The sequence below is a fragment of the Vigna angularis genome, chromosome 7 (genome assembly GCF_016808095.1).
Source record: "Vigna angularis cultivar LongXiaoDou No.4 chromosome 7, ASM1680809v1, whole genome shotgun sequence".
Taxonomy (NCBI): domain Eukaryota; kingdom Viridiplantae; phylum Streptophyta; class Magnoliopsida; order Fabales; family Fabaceae; genus Vigna; species Vigna angularis.
The window spans coordinates 21,709,443-21,729,940 of NC_068976.1; the positions used below are offsets into that span (position 1 = coordinate 21,709,443).

The 20,498-nt window shown below is 31.0% G+C and overlaps 1 protein-coding gene and 1 pseudogene across 1 annotated transcript; one reads left to right on the forward strand and one right to left on the reverse strand.

Annotated features, from left to right (window-relative positions):
- Positions 1–445: 445 nt before the first annotated feature.
- On the reverse strand, positions 446–3,368 carry LOC128197858 (ATP synthase subunit alpha, chloroplastic-like; annotated as a pseudogene).
- An 11,799-nt stretch (positions 3,369–15,167) lies between these two features.
- On the forward strand, positions 15,168–19,554 carry LOC108336300 (hydroxyproline O-arabinosyltransferase PLENTY). The gene is made up of 9 exons (XM_017572706.2): positions 15,168–15,596; positions 15,757–16,293; positions 17,557–17,624; positions 17,711–17,912; positions 18,088–18,185; positions 18,323–18,392; positions 18,477–18,548; positions 18,715–18,828; positions 19,246–19,554. Exons 2-9 carry the CDS (start codon positions 15,928–15,930, stop codon positions 19,315–19,317), a joined length of 1,062 nt encoding a protein of 353 aa, XP_017428195.1. The 5' UTR covers positions 15,168–15,596; positions 15,757–15,927; the 3' UTR covers positions 19,318–19,554.
- Positions 19,555–20,498: the final 944 nt, after the last annotated feature.

Genomic DNA, 20,498 nt, shown 5'->3' on the forward strand with positions numbered 1-20,498 from the left:
ACTTCCAAAATTATTAAAACTATGAAACATTGCAATGAGATATACCGCTCTATTAGAGGAGTTTGATAGAATTAACTAAGCATTACCTATTGCTATGCATAAATTACCTAACCGTAAATTAGTTTCTAAACACTGTAAATTAGTTTCCATCTTTTTGATAAATTTTCGTTCTTTAGTCATGAATTGGTTTGACTTATTATAAATTTGAGAGAAATTAGGTTAAACACAAATTGAAAATAAATTGATTTATAATGTATCACTAATCCTTCTTTATTTTTAGTCATTTTTTCATAATTTTTTTATTATAATTATATAACTTGATAATTTAATTTTCTAAATACTATAATATTATTAAATAAAATTGAATATTTTTTTTATTTATAAAATGAGGTATATCATGTCTTGGTAGAAGATATGATTTCTTTGAATTGAGGTTTATTCGTCTTTAAGCACGTAACTCAACAAGAAATTTCCTTACCTGTCCAATTTCTAATGAATCAAGATAATCATTCGTTCCGGTATAAATAGTTACTATCTGTTCTTCCACAGTAAGAGGAGCTGATTGGGATTGTTTAAGCAACTCGTGCAATCGTTGACCTCTTGCTAATTGATTTTGAGTAGCTTTATCTAGATCAGAAGCGAATTGTGCAAAAGCTTCTAATCCATGTGTGCCTACTATAGTCATCAACTATGGTGAGGAAGTATTTATGGCCATGAATAGAAGCAGTACCAAAAGGGCCTCATATATCACAGTGAACAATATCAAAATAATCAGCAGTAATAGTAGTACTTTGTAGAAAAGGCAACTTTCGTTGTTTGGCATAATGGCAAGTATCACAAACAATATTGGTACCCAATTTGACATAGGGAAAATCATCACATATTTGTTTTATAATTCTGTCTCCTGGATGGCCTAATCTATAGTGCCACAGATTTACATTAGCCTTTTTAAACGAAAAAGCAGTCTTGGCAGTGTGTCTTTGGTCAGGTTTAGAAAGGTCTTGCAGATAATAGAGCCCTCCCCAACAACTAGCATATCCAATCATCTTCAATGTATGGTTCTCCTTTATCTGACAAGTCTGGGATGAGAAAGTTAGATTACAATTCAAGTCTTTGATGAGACTTTGAACAGAGATCAAATTGAAATAAAATTCTGGAATATATAGAACATTGAAAATGACAAGATCCTTAGATAATTGTACTGTACCAACATGTTTAGCAGTTAAGGCAGTATTATTAGGTAATCTCACAGCTATAGGTTTAATCCGATAAAACGTGGTGAAATTCATTTTATCATGTGTCACATGGTCTGTAGCACCAGTATCTATTATCCAGGAAGAAATACCTTGCTTATATGCACTATCAGTTCTCCGAACTTGATTAATTTTGTGGGTTGGTTCATCATCTTTGTCTATCATTCGAAGTAGCTTCTGCATTTGTTCTGCAGTGAGAGAGTTAAGGATACTGTTGTTATTAGTAGGCTGTGCTCTCTGATTTCCATCTGGTTCAGTGATGTTCTGGCAAGTATTGGCAGAAGTCCATTCACTCTTTCTGTCTTGACTGCCCTCTGCTTTCTTGTACCAAGGTGGGTATCCATGTTTAGAATAGCACTCATCAACTGTATGGTTCATCTTGTTACAACAAGAGCACTGTTTCCCATGGTTAGGATTTCTACCTCTTCCTCTTCCTTGACCACGCAATCCAGGTCCCCGTCCTTGGCCTTTCCACTGGCTGTTTCTGTCAGCGGCATTTACCATCACTTTAGCATCAGCTGACCCATGTTTTTCTTGTCTTTCTTGTTGCATGATAAGAGAGAAGACCCGATTGATGTTTGGGAGGGGATCCATTAGGAGAATCTGTGTTCTAACAGTGTTGTAAGAGTCATTCAAACCCTTTAGAAAACATATTACATGCTTCATTTCTCTATATTTCAAGAGAACTTTTGAGAGAGCGCAACTACATGGTATCTTGCATGTGCAAGTGGGTATGGGTCTCAAGAACTCCAATTCTTCCCACAGAATTTTTAAATCCGTAAAGAATTGGCTAACTCCTCTTTCCCCTTGTCTAATGGAGTGTATATCTTGAAGGAGGTCTGAAATCTTGAAATGATCACCTTTAGAAAATCTCTCTTTCAACTCATCCCATAATTCTTTTGCTTCTTCCACGTATATAACGCTCTCGGCAATTTGCGGGGAAAAAGTCTTGGTTATCCAAGACAATATCATCATGTTGCATCTTTCCCAAGCATCATACAGGATATCATCTTTCTGGGGTTTCTTTATGGACCCATCAATGAATTTCACTTTGTTCTTGGAAAGCAGAGCTCTTCTCATGCTTCTGCTCCAAGAAGAGTAGTTATTTTCACTCAGAGTTTGTGTGATGAGGGTGAGTCCAGAATTCTCTCCTGGGTGTAGATAGTAAGGGCTGGATGAGTTGTTGAATTCAGCCTGTTCCATGAGGCCTAAAGATATACAGACCAGCCCAAGAACCTATCAAGAATGTCAGCAGGCGTAGCGGAAGCAGAGCAGGTACTAGACCTGCTCTGATACCATATTAAGCCGAGGCCCAAAATGGTGTGCACCGAAACGAGGCCCAATAGCGAATGGCCCGTGACACAATTAAACCCATCAGACTGGGTGACTGCTGCAGACGTGTCCAGACACTTCTACACGAGCGAGGAGAGAGAATAGAGCGTTCCAGAGAGTTCTTCCTCAGAGCATGGTGATCCCGCGGTGGTCCGGCAGCCTTGGAGGCTTCAGACGGCGATGGCACAGAAGGGAAAAATGAAGAGGGCAAAGAGACGGGTAAGTAAAATACAACCTTTCTTGAATCTGATTTATTTCTATATATGAAATTGTTATTGCATTTGTTAACTGTAAAACATAAAACAGAACTCTATTTATAGAGCTCTGATAAACGGAAAACAGTAAAATTAATGCAGGGACAAAGACCTAAAACAGAATGGATTTCGGTCCATTGAACTAAGACCTAGAATGAACTTCGGTTCATTTTGTAGTGATGAATCTATTTGATTCTTAATAATCCAACTCTGGAAACTGAAATACCAACATTAATAGCGGGTCTTATTCCAACATTGAATAGATCGACCGATAAGAATATTTGGCCATCTGTAATGGAAATTACATTCGTAGGAATATAAGCTGAAACATCTCCCGATTGAGTTTCAACTATTGGTAAAGCAGTCATACTTCCTTCGCCTAACTAAGAACTTAATTTAGCCGCTCTTTCCAAAAGACGCGAATGTAAATAAAAAACATCCATTGGATAAGCTTCGCGACCTGGTGGTCTTCGTAATAGAAGAGACATTTGCCTATAAGCCTGTGCTTGTTTGGAGAGATCGTCATAAATGATTAAAGTGTGACGTTCACGGTAAAAGTATATCATGCCTGAATTTAAATAACATTTTTAAATAACATTTTTTTCAATAGTGTTTGGTAAATTAAATAAACATTTTTATTATAATATTATTTTGATCATATATTTAACCTGCCAAAATTTTCTTTTATAAAATATATGAATTTGAAAGATCATTTACATAAAATTTAAAAGAAAAATTCTTTATTTATATATTAATTTTTCTTGGTATAAAAAAAATTAGAGAGACATTAAAATAAATTTGATGATACTAATAAATATATGAAATAAATTAAAAAAATAAATCATATTAGAGAATGTTTTATTCACCCAAAAATAAATTAAAATTAAGTTAACTCATTTTTAAGATATTCTCTGTGAATCGAGCTAACCCATTAATATCCCTAAAGTGTGGCCATGAATATAGAAGTTATGGCAAAAGTGAACCACAAGCTACCTTAGTCATATTATTAGTAGGAAGAAAACACACCAATATCATATCATGAGTGTAGAAGACCAAGTATCCATGCATATATGTATGAACCCTATACATGGAATCAACATGTTTGGAAAACCTTCAATTTTGTTCAATTTTTTTTATCGGCAAAAAAATATAAATAGTGTTAAAGAATGTAAATGTCATTAAAACATGCATAATTAAAATTTATATTTTTATTTTCCATATATACATAATCAGTATAGCCATTAATTACCTAATTCAATAATTGTATGTCCATTAGCACTGCATAAAACTCTTGCTATATAAGGTTTTATACGTTTGAAAATTTTATTATAAAATGGATTAAAATTAGTTTAAAAGAACTCTTTATTTTCATGTTATAGTTTTGTTAGAATTTTATCAGTTAGATATAATGATTAAATTATAAAATATATAGTGTATGAAAACATTGGCTAGGTTTTTAATATAATGTTTTTGAATTCTAGCAAAATGTAAGCTTTTCACACTTGAACTTTGAGTTAATGTTTAATTTAGAATAACACATACAAAAAATGGTGGCATATAGGAAAAGTTGAAGGGAGATTTTCTCAAGTGTTTATGTTTAAGAAAAGACTCCAAGAAAAAAAAAATGAAAAATTGACAAATGGAAAATTAGAAAGTGATATTCGTTAAAGTATCAAAATCAAGACAGGACATTGATGGCATGTGGTGTATTCTTAATCAGAGACATTAATAACTAGTTTGTCCAAGAATAATAATTGCATATATTTCGGGGATCTTATGATCCTGCAATGAGTTTTTCTTTTGTATAAATATTCTTGAGTCTGAGTTTAGAAATGAAAATCTGAAAGATAAAAAACAAGGATGTTATTTTTAGAGTCAAGCTACCTGTCCTTTATCTAACATCTGTCCTTTATCTAACATCTTAAAAATATAGCTGCAAACTATACTTAAGAGTTCTTAAATTTATAATAAAATAGAACGGTTACAAGAAATAAAACTAATTTACAGTTATCCTAAAATAACCACTAATTAAAATTTTACATAAATTTACACTAATATAAATTATTAAAAAAAAACAGACTGATCGATCATACTAGAGGTGTATCGACCGAACGATCCTACAAACAGTGTAATACACCGAACGGTCTTATACTAACTGCAAAAACAAACACAAGACAGAACGGTCTTACTCTTAACGGAAACCATCCTCTCCAGTCAGTGTCTGCTCCAGAGAACCCTCAATATCTTCTGCTCACACCCACAGGGTGATCATTGCAATGACAAGGACGACCGAACGGACAACATGACAAGACAGGAAAATAAGGGTAAGCTAGTATAATTTAATTAATTATGTGAACATACATTTCATACAATCATACATCTATAGAAATCACACAAGCATGTTATGAACAACTACTTTTATTCTGACTGTTTGGACTGTATGAATTATGTAGTTACGACGTTCTTGCACTCGTGGAAAAGTAATATGGAAAACCATCAGAATTACCATAGTTGGAAACCCAAGCCGCCACATGAGGTTAGCCCTTCATCCCTCACTGTAGCTGGAAACCCAAGCCTACACATGAGTTTAGTCCGATAGCTGGAACCCCAAGCTATACGCAACCAGGCCTCCTGCAATTCTCACCACATGTGCCACCATTCTCTACTTGAGACTCAGTGACCATTAGAATGTTAGGATGAACGACAACTTAGTCTGACCATAGTCATACTTTCACCACATTGAAACCACCACTAAGACATTCCACCTTGGAATTCTCTTTCATATCACATTATAAATAACATACTTCATTAATAACATATTTCCTCATTCATAATACATTTAAATAACTTCAAACCGAACAGTAAAACAAACACCACCCTTGAGCACAACCGAACAGAAATATCAACACTTATTATGAACAAAATCGAACGGTAGAACACCCCCCATATGCGAACATGACCGAACGGGATATTGTTCCCTAAAAGTGAACATGACCGAACGGTCATGTAAAGAGTGAACTCAAGCATGAGTCGAACACTTATTGATTAATGCCAACCACCAGTAGACCATACCGAACACTATTATCTTAGACTAATCACTATAGGCTTAGGCCGAACACTTAGGGCTTATGCCGAACGTTATAACCAGGCTAAACACTTTAGTTGAACCAAATACTTATTGTGAGACAGAACATTTTCTCATTATTCAAAGACTATAACCGAACTGTATTTACTAGACAGAATTCAAATAATTGACTGAATACTATAGAACATCTATAATTGGACATAATCAAATACTAAAGCTTATAATCAAAATCTAAGAGCTTAAACCGAATACTACGAGCTTAGACTGAACACTCTTAGTTTCAATTTCAATTACATAATTTTGGTAATATGATGAGACCGAGTGCTTAGTGCATCATCGAGCACTACCGAAACCGAGTGCTGGCATCTGGCCGAGCACTACTGAGACCGAGTGCTGGCATCTGGCCGAGCACTATCGAGACCGAGTGTTGGCATCTGGCCGAGCACTACCAAGATCGAGCGGTCACTAACAGTTACAGTATATGACAAACCGAACGCTATATTAAATTATAAATCAACACTAGACTGAGCGGTCATTAACTGAGAATCCACAATAGTAGAACTCAGTTAAGACCGAGCACTAGAGAAAAGTCGAACGGTCAATTAAAGACCTTCAACAAACTACAAAATTTTGCAGAATAACTGCAGAATTATGATCACCACCAAACCTTACAATTTTCACTCGGTCACTGAACCATAATCATACAAAAACTCCAAACCTCATGAACATAGCATATAACAGTCCACACCCAAAATCACCGAACTTCAAACAATTCAATTTCACATACATGCAACATCATCAAACAACAGTTTCATACATCAAAACTAAGTAATTAAATTAGCTAGCTTCCCTTACCTCTTGACCAGACCGAACAACGATTACTCTTTTCCAGACTTTGCTTCCTTCCTAGAAAATTCCAAGAACACCTATATTTCACCGATTGGTGAGGAAAGACCACCCAATAGACAAAATGGAGTTAGAAAGGGGAAAAGAAGGTTGAAGAACACATGCAACCAGTAGACTACCTTGCATGTGACAGAAAACAGTCATTCTAAGAAGAGAATGAACTTACTAGCTCAGACCAACAACTTGATCGGTGCAAAAATGAAGTCCTTGACACCAGGAAGACTCAGGTGTTGCTTGATTGATGATTGGAAGAAGAAAAGATAAGAATTTGCAGAGAGAAGAAGAAGAAGTTTAGAGAGAAGGAGGAGAAAACTGAAACTCAAAAACATTTGGAGAAGAAAGTGCATGCAGGAATGGCTTGAGGTTTTTGAAAAAGCTAATTATATCCTACCCCAAAATCTACTCGGTCAAATCCGATGCATCCATCTGGATTTCACTTTGCTGCTGAATTTAAAGGTCCTGACACTTACCATTAATGATAATTCGAACCATATCAAAAAATATTTTATCCTCAACAAAAGAAAAATGAAAATAAAAATATAAATAGACAAAATACGTTATTTAATTGAAAATAAATAGAAATTAAATAAATTTAATATTTTTAAAATTGATTAATTTATTTCAATATATATATTTTTATTACTAAATTATTTTTTAGTATTATTGTATTATATATCACAGAGATCATTTAGATAAAGTAACATTATGTTGACAATAACATCTTAACCAAAGTTAACAAAGATAAAATATAATTGCTAAAAGTTAATAAATTAATGGAATCCTAAACACATTAATAAAAATAATCAGTTAAGTAGTTTATATCAAATTAGATAAAAACTCACAAATTTATTATAAATAACAATATTGACCATGTAAATTATATGTTTATTATTATATTTAGACTTAATATCATTGTTGGTCCCAGTTTTTGTCAACTTTATTTGAAATAGTCGTCATTTTTTAGAATGTAGTATCTTATATCGTAATTTATGTTCAATCTAGTCATTTTGGTAAGCGACGTTTAAATTGTTAAAAGCTAAATGTCCAGTTAAACAATCAGTTAATGACATGTCATTTATTGGCTCACATGCACGCTTTAAGGCATAATAATGTGGATTTTTTATTTTTGGAAGTGATTTTCTGATATTAGGGTTTCGATTTTTCAAGTGTGAACATATATATTTTTCGTCAATTATGAGTTTCTGATCTCCAAACTCCACAAATAAGAACATAAGAGCAGAGAATCAAAACCCCAATTCTCCCCATCGATCTGCAGGGTTGAAGAACCCCAACTCAGTTCCAAATTCAAAGGAACCAATTATTTCTCAAATCAAAGTGAAACGAAACCCTATATCCCAAATCACAAAAAATCAGATATCCAAACAGAACCCTAAGGAACTCAATCAAAGACAAAAGAGTAGGAGGAGAAGGAAGCTTCCTCCTTGCGCCGCAAAGTCAGAACGGAGAGAAGAAACTTCCACCGCCGTCACACGCACCACACCGCGAGAAGGGTGTTCGCCAACTAGAATCGCAAAGGAGAAGAGGAAAGGAAAGTTCTCCCTCCTTACGACGTTGTCCAAAACGAAAAAAAAGGAAAAAGGAAAAGAAAAGAGTTTCCTCGCACGACGAAAGCCCTACGATTCCACTGGTAACCACGATCAAAGACGAGAACGCCGCTTGAGTCGTGCCTCCACAACACCGGCGATTCTCGCCGCCACAAGACCATCTTCCATGCACGAGATGGAAAAATTCAAAACGAAGAAGAGGAAAAAAAACCCTAATTTTTTAAGCCAGTCTCATAGATAACCTCAACCTCTGATTAAATTTCAGAAAATCACTTGCAAAAATAAAAAATCTACATCACTATGTGTTTAAGTGTTCACGTCAACCAATAAGTGTCATATCTATCACTAATTGGTCAGTTGGACATTTAGTCGTTAAATGACTAAATTGAACATAAATTACAATGTAAAAGATTGCATTAAATATTCTAAAGAAATAAGAAACATTTTGGATAAAGTTGACAAAAATTAGAAGATATTAAACGTTATATTTATTATCATCTAATAAATATTTTTGACTTTTTTACGTATACTTACTTTGAATTGAAACATATCTAAACCTGTACGGAGTTTCTCGTCAAATTTCAACAGTGTAATTTCGGCCCATATATAATTTAAAACAACTAAAAATTATAAAATAGCATAATCTAACATCATAGCCAAATATGGCAGTTCAAGATCAGTAACATTAATTAGTTGTTTTTTAAAGAAACGTACACATAATGTATTATTTCAGCTCCATACTCTTTTAATACTTGCTTTTCATATATTTTTTATGAAAAATCTTTAGTGGTAAAGATCTATAGGCTCTCACGGATTTGTTTTTGATATTACTTCAAAAAAACTTCTTAACAATGAAGATATGTTATATGTATATAAACTCATGTTCATCTCTTATTTCATCCGATGTGGAACTTTGTTTGTACCTAACCCAAATTTTGTAACAATAATAATTTGGTGTACGTGTTATCTTTAGACAGGATATATGTGGTCGGAAGAAAAATATGGTTTACCAATATACTCGATTGTAAAAAAAAGTGTAAGATTTTTTTTCTGGAAGAAGAACAACACAATAAATTTTTAAATGTAAAATTGAAATATTTTAACTCTAAATTATGTGTAGCAGACAATCTGTTAAAGAACTCTGTTAGACTATTTAAGAATAAGGTCTAATGGATGGATGTGATGGAAGGTATGATAGAAGAGACAATACCGACTACTTAGATATTGTCTAGTAATAGTGTATTAGATAGTCGTGTACAAATATTTATTATATTTTATCTCAATGATTTTTTTACTTAGTTCTATACATAGAGACGTTTATTACTAAAACAAATTTTCTAATTAGTAATAGAATTTGACTACGAAAATATAGTCAATAAAACTAAATTTCTTGATAAATTTTATTAATAGATTTAAGAAGTTCAATTAAAGATGAAAATGTTAATTAAAGATGAAAATGTTAATTGATAATTAATTTGTTATTAAAGTTCGTTAGAATATTTGTATGTAAATTTGAATTTATATTATTAATGTCACTAAATTTAATTTAATTTTTATAATTCTTATTAGTGACAGATTTGTTTGTTTATAAATTATGTGGATAAAATAACTTTAAAGTTTCAATTCTGGGTTTTGATCAGTTTGTGCAAAATTTATCAATTTTAAAATTTGTTAGTAAAATTTATTGATAATTTATAATTTTTAATATTGTCAAATTTTTTATAAGTAAATTTTTCAATGAGTAAAAAAATTATTGCTAAGTTAAATGAATTTTTTTTATAAATTAAATGGGGATGAATGGGAAAAGAAGATAAGAAAGAGAATGAAGAGGAGGAAAAACTAGAGCTGATGGTTGAAGCGTTATGGTAAGATGATGGTGGAGTGGTAGAGCAATAGTAGTGGCCATGACAATAGTAGCAACCGAAGGGGAAGAAAGAAACAACGGAAAAGAAAGATGAAGCCAAAAAGAAAAGAAGAGAAGTCGAACTAGATAGAGAGTGAGAGGAGAGGAGAAAGAATAAAAAAAGACTTCATATGATACTGACTGATGATTAAAATATATCGATAATTATTAATAGATTTATACATTAATAATTATTAATGTATATTTAACCATGGATTTTTTACCATCGATAATTATTGATTATAAAAAAATCTATTAATAAAATTTATTAACAATTATTTTACTGTTAGAGTTTTAACTATCAATAAACTCGAATTACTAATAAATTATTACTATTATCAATTATCTATGCGTCTTGTTAGTCTATAATTAATCATTTTTTTTAGTATATGAAACATTAAACTTGTGTTCATTCTCTGTTTAAAATCTTTCAAAATCAATAAAATAATGTTTTATTTCAATTTTGTTCTATGTTTTTATTGTATTATTATTATTATAACAATTTAACAGAAACATTATGGTTCGATTAATTTGAATTAACACTTTATACAATATAAAAAGACACCTTTTAGTAGAATCCAAATTAACTTAAATGGATCAGTGACAATGATTGAATGTCCTTAATAAAAGTCATTTAATAAAAGCCATGATATATAAAAGGTATACACTATTTTGATTAAAAAAAACTAAAAGAAAATGTCCTCCTTCCATTTTCAATCTTAGCATATTTTCACCATAAGTATTAAAGTTCAAGACACTATGGTTATGATCGTTCACTTTATATACCAAATAGTCTGTTAAAAGGCAAGCTATGTATGATTTTTTTTCTTTATTATTTAGGTTACTATTCTGCAAATGATTATTACTTTTTATTTTCACAATCAAAGAAGATTAAAAATAATACTGTTTTCTTTACACTTCTTTTTACCAGAAATCCAAAAATAATCTCAAGAAATTTCTATTCTTTTTCCTTTCAATCATCACAAGTTGACACACTCGAAGCATCATCGTCATGCTGAGAGTTTGTATTTTGTTGGGCAATTTCAATTTTCTAAATTGGAAATAATAGCATAAAAAAAGACATAACTCCTTGTAACATGGTGAAAACAAGGGAGATAGAGAGACAGCGGCAACGTTGTTGGGTTGCAAAATGGAGGGTGCAAAAACAAAATTTATTTAATATTTATATGTAGCAGGTGTGCTGGTCTTGTTCTCCATTATTTTTACGTGTGAATTAGGGCAAGAGAAAAAGACAAACAAGGTGCAGTGACGCGCGCGTGGTGTTGATAGGGTGGAAGATTGAAATTGAGACGGTTGGACGCGTGGCAATAAAAGAGCCTCATGTTAAAAATCTATTATCTTTGTGGTGTGGGTCTAAAATGTATATATAGTTCAACTAACCAAATCTAAAGCATACATGTGCAACAAAAATAATTCACACAAACACCTTTTTTTTCAATCTCTTCCTTCAAAATGGATCAATTAAATTTTTTAGTTTAAATTAAATTGAAAGCACGTGACTTTCATACTTTCTTATGGTTAGATGGCTTGTTCATCAAAATCTATTCACAGAAATCAAATTCCTCATCCACTTCAAACTTTTCCTACATATAGAATTCTTTAATATTTTAACATTCTAAGCAATGTAAAATATAATTTGTTTCATGGGTTAGAATAGAATGTAATTAAAATATGCTAAAAGTTTAAAAAGTTACATTATTATATAATCAAAAGTTGTTATTTATGATGGTTTTTATTTATTTATATAATAATCGCATTTAAAATAATTTTCCTTTCGTTTGGTAGTAAAATAGTACTTTCATAAAACCTAAGTAAAAGAAAATATGCAACACCAGTCTGACATCCTGCACAACTATAGAAATACAATGGATCTTCTGCATAAGATATAAAAGTATGATAACAAAAAATTGTCTGTATTAAATTTATTTTTATAATTCAAAAATTGTTTTTAATAATTTATGTATTTCTCAACCAGTGCATGTTGTGTTAATTGAATATATAAGATATATAAGTAGGTGATGGTTTCTCCTTTTCGTATAAAATGTAAATTGATTATATTTTAGTTGATAAGAGGTTTATAGTATACATGTATAGTATTAATTGATAAGAATATTCAATTTATTTAAGGAATTAACATTACTTTCAAATAATATAAAATTTTTAAGGTATAATGAATTTATAAGTTTAACTTTTTCATATTTAAATTTTTGATTGTTTGTTGAATTTGAGATGTATTAAATAATGGTACAGGACAATGAAAAGAAGAGAAAGAAAATCCCAGAGTGTTGGGAGGATCCATAAATGCAGTGGAAGCAGAATAATTGATGTACGATGGTTTTGATATTTGAGTCGATGAGAATTTGCTAAAAATAAAAGAGAGGGGACACGTACTGCTACTCGTCTCTGGACACTGCTTTTGTCTTCATCCCAATTTATTCTTCAACAAACCACAACACTGCCAAAATATCCCAAAACATTATCCATTCATTATTTTATATTATTTTTATATTCTATTTTCTCAATCTTCCTTTTATATTTTCTTGCATTATCATTTTTCCTTTCTACACGTGGGATGTCCATCATTTTCATCTTCACAGTTTCTTTATTTTTAAATCATATCATATTATTATAAGAAAATAACTTTTCTAAAAGGTAGAAGAATAAGTTTTTATTCTTCGTATATAATTTCAAAAGTGTCAACACATTTTAAAAACTTTATTTTTCTTGAAATCAAAGTTTACTATACGATTTAAACTGCTTTTTTTTACCATGCATATTAATGAGTTAATAATATTTATGAATATAATTACATGCATGTATCTCATCACATATTATCCATACTCATAACTTCATAGATATCTATAAGTTAAATAAAAAAATATAATAAAATTTATATATTCTAAAGGCAGAGTTTGATTTGCATTCCTTTTGCACTTTTTTACACATAAAATCTTTACTTTATATTTCTTCATCACTTTTTTATATTACAACATGAGAATTCTGTAAGCATAATTCAAAAGTTTAAAATATCTTTTGAATATATATTTCTTTAAATATGTACCATGAATTTTATTTATACAAAATTTGGTTATAAAAGAGTTCATTAGACCAAACTCATTAAAGATTAATTCTACTTTTTACAAAAGAAATATTGAGTTTATGATTTTTTTTATCTTATATTATATATAATCTTGTTATCTTTATAATACATGAGACTTAAACTCACTTTTCCATTATTTGTAACTTAATTTAAGTGGATCTTCGAAATTATAGATAACTAAAAGTTTTTTTTTTTTCATAAACAACTTTCACAATCGCTATCAAATTACATAATTTTAGAATTTACTTTCGAGTTAGAGAATTCAAATTCATTAGATAATAAAGACTTCCATCATAATAGGACATGATATAAGATGTAAAACGTATAAAGAAAAACACATAACCAATACAACAACGGCAAAAGGACACAACCGAAGGACCAGCTATGACCATGTAAAAAGACATGATAGAGACTAAGGATGGTCTTTTACACTCTGTAAAAGTGCAGTAGGAAATCATTTGGGTGCAAAAAGAAAATTCAATATTTTTTGAAATAAAAAATAGTTTACTTTGGGCCTACTTTGGACATGTGTGGTTGCAAAGTGGCGTGCCATTGAGAGTTTATTGGGCCTTACTTTGGACAAAGTTTTAATGTGTTATTGAGTCATTTCACCAAACAACTCAATATAGGCCGTTACTTCATGTACCCGTTAAATTTCTTTCTCCATCCTGACGTTTCGGATTTTATTATTTAGAACGCATTCGTGGATTATTATGTTATATATTTAATAAATTAATCAATACAACTAAATTTTAGTTTATAAACATCAAATATAATGAATAATAATTATACCAAAGTAAAAAAATATATAATTATAAAATTCACACAATTCATTTAGTTATAATAGAATACTAGGAAAAATATTTCTTTAAACTTGTGGGTAGAAAAAAGATATTTTAAGACAAATTTTTGGATACGATCCTACCTTAAATATGTGTATCTTACATTGCATCTTTTAAAATGTTACAAATTACATTTTTAATAATTTCTTTTAAAAGGAAAATGTGATAAATCCAACCATTAGGAAAATAATTAATATTTTCCATCTTTATAGTTTTTTGTTTCTCATATTTGTTTATGTTAACATATTGAAATTTTATTAAATGAAAACGTTTTCTCAAGTTTGAATTATGTTATGTAATTATTAAATATAATATTCATTCGTTAGACATACTATTAAAAAAATTCATTAAAGTCAATTATGTTACAATAACTATAAATATTTACAGTATCTATTAGTTTAATAATTATTTAAATAAAAAATATTATTACATTATAGAATATTTTAATTATTGAAATGAAAAACATTATTAAATTATATAAAATAATTTTAAAAAAGGTAATTATAAAAATAAATACTTTTATAATTTTATTATATATTTATTTTATAAATAATTATTTTGTTGTATAAATAATTTTTATTATGAATAATTATTTAAATTTTTAAAAAATATTTAAAAGGTAAAACTAAAAAAAAAACGTGACACCAAATAAGAAAATTTTGTTATTAATGATATAAATAATTTTATATTTTATTTAAAATTAATATATGATTTGAAATCTAAAATTTTAAATATCATTCTATATCAACCTATTCCAGTAAGGAAGTCCTACAAACTATTATGTGTAGAGATAATCTTAAATGTAAGAATTAAATTGCTATTGTTTTTTCAAGTGAATATTATGACTGAAAGAAAACAACATTTGTAATAATAAAAAGCAAAGCAACAAGGTAGTAACATAGATGGAGACAAATTGGTATATGTCCGGAATTTGCGTTCATTCCTTCCCAATGACCAGACTTTCTTAAACTTTCTTCACTTTTTTTCTTTTCTTTTCATGTTTGTGTTGAGTGTTGTGTTTTGCACTGCTTTCTTACCACATTCATCTCTTTCAATTTTGGAGTCAGACGTATAATACACACCAGCTCAGTCTCTTCAACCTTCAAACCTCCGCGTTTTCTAGTGTCTGCCTAGTTGCACCACTCGGTGAAAAGTCAACCTCCCAGAAATCCCTTTTCCTCACCCCACCACTTTCTTCCTTTCCTTCCTTTAATACATTTCCCATCCTTGTATTTTCTCTACCAAAGTTTCAATCTTTTTCGTCTTTGCACAGCCAAGGTTGGATTTTCCCCCATTGGGATGCTCTGAATATATTGCAAGTTCAGATCTGTTGACGTGAGTCATTGTTCACGTTCTACCATGTGTTTGTCCCCTTTTTTGGGTTTAGGTTCCCGGGGTTTAACTAGTACTGTCTTTTTTAATTGGGTTTGGCTCTGTTTCAATTGCATTGGATTTTAGTTACATGGCATATTAACCACTTTACGTTGTGATGCAGATTTTTCTTGTGGAGCAAATGACTGAAGGATTCTGTTTATGTCTATTGGCTATAGTTATGCATTATAGCTGCAATTTTCAAGGACTGTAATGGTGTCAATGAATTTTAAATTTTAATTTAATCTGTAAGGGTTGGTTTCTCGGAGTTTCGGAATTGGACAAGATTTTGAAAATGATTGTGAGGAAAAGCGTCGGACGGGTCAAGTCACTGCTTTTTCTGCTTACGGTGCTTCTGTTTTTCTTTGCCACTTACAATTTGGTAGCTACGATCATGGAGCATAAGGCAGATGGATTGGAACATTCAAATAGAAAATTGATGAGGTCTAATGCAAAGTTTCATGTTGCCGTTACTGCAACCGATTCTGCTTACAATCAATGGCAATGCCGAATTATGTACTATTGGTATGAAAAAGTGAAGGAAATGCGTGGATCAGAAATGGGGAAGTTCACCCGGATACTACATTCTGGTAGGCCAGACCAGTTAATGGATGAGATTCCTACTTTTGTAGTTGATCCACTTCCTGAGGGCTTGGACCGGGTAAATATTTTTCTGTTTCCCAGTAGAATTGTATGTTTTTTGGCTCACCTAAACTTGTCTCTTTTTGATGAATTTCTGACCTAATAGCAAATTTACTAATCGTGACATACAGAATAAGCCTATTCCTTTCACAACTTTAACAGGTGGAAAAAAGGAGATGGTTGTCTGGCTATAGTAATATGTTTTAATTTGTTACTATTTAATTGTGAAATAAACTGTCTGAAAGAATTCAGAGAATGGTCGTAGTTCGGTACCTTGTTTAATGTTCTCCTGATCATACATAGAAGAATTTATTTTTTAAAGGGACTGAACTTGATGAAATGCAATGAGATATGTTTAGAGTGAAATTGGATTATGTCATGGTTTTTGTTTGAATATCTTGTATATTTCTTCTACTGATCATGCCTTATATTGTAGTAGTAATAATGATTGTTGCTAGTTTTTGGATTTGAAAAGTCATTTCCATTTTCTTGTTCTTGTGACTAAATTAATCTCATAATTGCTGATGGTGATGGACACTCAACTGCTTATATATCTAAGTGTGTTGCTCTGCTACTATTCAAGTTCTGATGCAAAAAAAATTATTGTGTAGTGGGGGCAACAGAAGCTGAAGTGCAGAAATATAATATCATAATATGCTGCTATTTTTTTTGAAAATTTATGGTATAATTACGTGTTCATAGTGAAATGTTGGAAGATAAATATATAATTTTTTAATGTGCATTTAAAGAAGAGTGTATATTTTGTGTAACCACATGTCATTGTATGTACCTTGGTGGGCTCTACATGTCATTATCCTTCCATACTGAATTGTTCCTGTCAAATAGTTAAGGCTTTTGCTCATGGAGAAAAAAGGGGAATATAGATGAGAGTTGCTAGTAACTGCTGCAGTTATTTTGCCTCCCTTTTCTCACTTTACTGTGCATCTTACTGTGTGATTATTCCAAATTGTCAATGCGTACTGGTAGTATATATTGATGTTTTTCAGCTGAGGAACTCTCTTAGCTTAGATTAGTTTTTAAACTCACTAGTCACAGAAGGGTAGGTGCCCAAATTAGCTGCTTTTTAGCAATGAGTTTGGATAACCTAGATTAAGGTTCATATTTGATTGCAGGCATGATTGTCTAGTGGCAATTTGGTTGACTTGACATGTTCCAAGCCATTGATGATTATCAATTGTATCATGAATGCCAGTATTGTGGTCTTTCTATGTTTTTCCTATCAATTCATGCTGTCATAAAAATCCTTTTATTTTTGGTGCAGGGTTATATTGTCCTAAATAGACCATGGGCTTTCGTTCAGTGGCTGGAGAAAGCAGATATTCAGGAAGAGTAAGTGTCATAGTTATGGTTTTATACAATTTTTTTGCTCTCCAATAATGAAATCTAATTAGCAGTGCATTTTATGATTGGTGCAGATATATTCTGATGGCAGAGCCTGACCACATATTTGTAAATCCTTTGCCTAATTTGGCTTATGGATCCCAGCCTGCCGCTTTTCCATTTTTCTATATAAAACCAAATGAAAATGAAAAAGTACTTAGGAAATTCTATCCTGAGGAAAAGGGTCCTGTCACTAATATTGATCCAATTGGCAATTCTCCTGTAATCATTAAGAAGGTAAAGTCTGAATTAATAGTTTACATACAGTGCTGTTATGGTTGTTGTTATTAGTTGCTACTCTGTTACCCTTATAGCTGTTATAGTTACTATTATAACTAATATCAGATTTTCTTGATTTTCCCATAAGCAACATATTCTTTCATTTAAGGCATTGAATTTTTTTCATCACCAGTCTTTGATGGAGGAAATAGCTCCCACTTGGGTAAATGTTTCATTGAGAATGAAAGATGATGCAGAGACTGATAAAGCTTTTGGATGGGTGCTTGAAATGTGAGTAATACTAGACAAATTCAAGATTTAGGGGCTTTATTTTCTTGTAGTTATCATTTACTTATATTCTTTTCATTTTATAAATTTTCCTGGACCTGCTCTAACATTCTGCTCCTTTGATTCTCTGTTGAGTAAAGGTATGCTTATGCAGTCGCATCTGCGTTGCATGGTGTGAAGCATAATCTGCGAAAAGACTTTATGCTGCAGGTTTGAATTGCTGGTGTTGTGTTGTATTTGTTACTTGAGGAAGTCATACATAAGTCCATGACATGAATTGTTGGAATGTTTCAGCCACCTTGGGACTTACGTGTTGAGGATAGATTCATCATGCATTATACATATGGATGTGACTATAATTTGAAGGTGAGTTCTTTTCTCCTTTATGCAGTATGATGTGAAAGTAAGGTAGATAAACTATATTTCTAAGGTTAGTATTCCTTTGTGTTATGTCTTTCCATGTGAAAAATACTAGTCTTGCATGCTTAATTGTTTTATGTGGAAGTTATTTACTCCTTATTTCTTCATCCAGGGGGAGCTGACATATGGGAAGATTGGTGAATGGCGTTTTGACAAGAGATCTTATCTTATGGGTCCTCCGCCAAGAAACCTCCCCTTACCACCTCAAGGAGTTCCTGAAAGTGTGGTAAGTCATGCTTCAAATTTCTGGGTGTTTTGCTTTGAAATTGTTAATCATAGCCAATCTTGATGAAGAGCTGGTGTTGGAAAGTTGCTATTTTCCATTCAGTGTAAATTGTTATGCTCTTTCTTGATCTTAAGGTTTTGAAATAGGTAACATCACCTTAAGCAAGCAGGACAAGTTAAATTTGAGATTCCACTTAAGATGGGAAGAAGGATAAAAACCTGTTACTCAGAGACCATGCATTTTATTTTCTGACAGATATATACATATAAGCTAAAAGGTTTAGTATGTGGCTGGAGTTTGTGGTTTTGTATGTGTTTGATGGAGTTTTGATGTGATTTTATTTTATATTATCTGCTAAACCTTCATATTACTGGTGTTTTAAGTGAAGATAATAGTTACTGCAATAATTATTTTCAGGTGCGGCTTGTAAAAATGGTGAATGAAGCCACTGCAAACCTACCTGAATGGGAGTCATTAAACAAAAGTTAATGGAAAGATGAAAAACTTATTGTAATGCAGACGAGGACTAGAAATATAGATTAGCAAATAGGAATGGTGATGAATACAAATGAGGTTTTGTGTTTTCTCTGAAAATATAGTTTTTTTTTTCAACAGCTTAATTCTTTTGCATTCAAACGTATACGAGACTTTTGCAATCTATTGCACTGTTGTAATTTTGCCAACTGAATGATGTCACAGTGCAACCAATGGAGGAATTACATTTTATCTCGTGTTTTCCTTCCTTTTGAGGCATGAAACTATTGTTTTGCCTCCTCTTGCATTGTTTATTTTATGTAATACGTACGAGATTAATTGGTATCAAGTGCCATTTGTTTTTTACAAAATTTAGTACTATAAAATTTTAGCATATAATAATGTTTTATTACAATAAAGATTTTAATATTGTTACCCAAAGATAGGTCATATTATTAATGATAATTCTTAATCTAATTTTACATATCAATTTGTTAAAATTATGTAAAACATAATGCATAATTACCACTTCCAAAAAATTATATTCTTCGGATTGTTCTGTCATCATACAAAATCAATACCAACGTTGATGGGATTCATTCTAAATAGTACGAAAAAATAACGCAACCAAAATAGTAAATATAAATGAATTTGTTAATATGCTTTTTTCATGTAACAAAATGCTTATAGGTCAGAAATCACGTCCTTAAATCATATTTTTGAAAAAAATAACATTATTATAACAAACATAAATATTTCTTATTTTTTTCCATTTAACGTGTTCTTAATTTTTGTTATTCCCACAGTAAATATTATATTCACTTGTATTAAATAAATGTAAGTAAATTTAATAGGATAAACTGCTCATTTATATTATGAAATATTTTATCATTCTTTCGTACCTTCTTTTGCAAATACTGACCAATAACTAATGCACCACCTAAAATAAGCTGCCTTGAAAAAACAGTAGATTACAATATGTCCGAAGCTGTAAACTATTTTTATCGCTTCATAAATTGTTTCAAATTTGCCTTACGTTTTCAAATTCAAAGAAAATTTGAGCCAAACATAGAAAAGCTTTTTCTCAAGTATTTCAACTCTTCATTTTCTAATATTTTAAGCTCAAAAAATTAAATTCTAACAATCAATTAATTCTTATTTTAAACTTTGGGACTTCAAAATAATTTTACACAAAA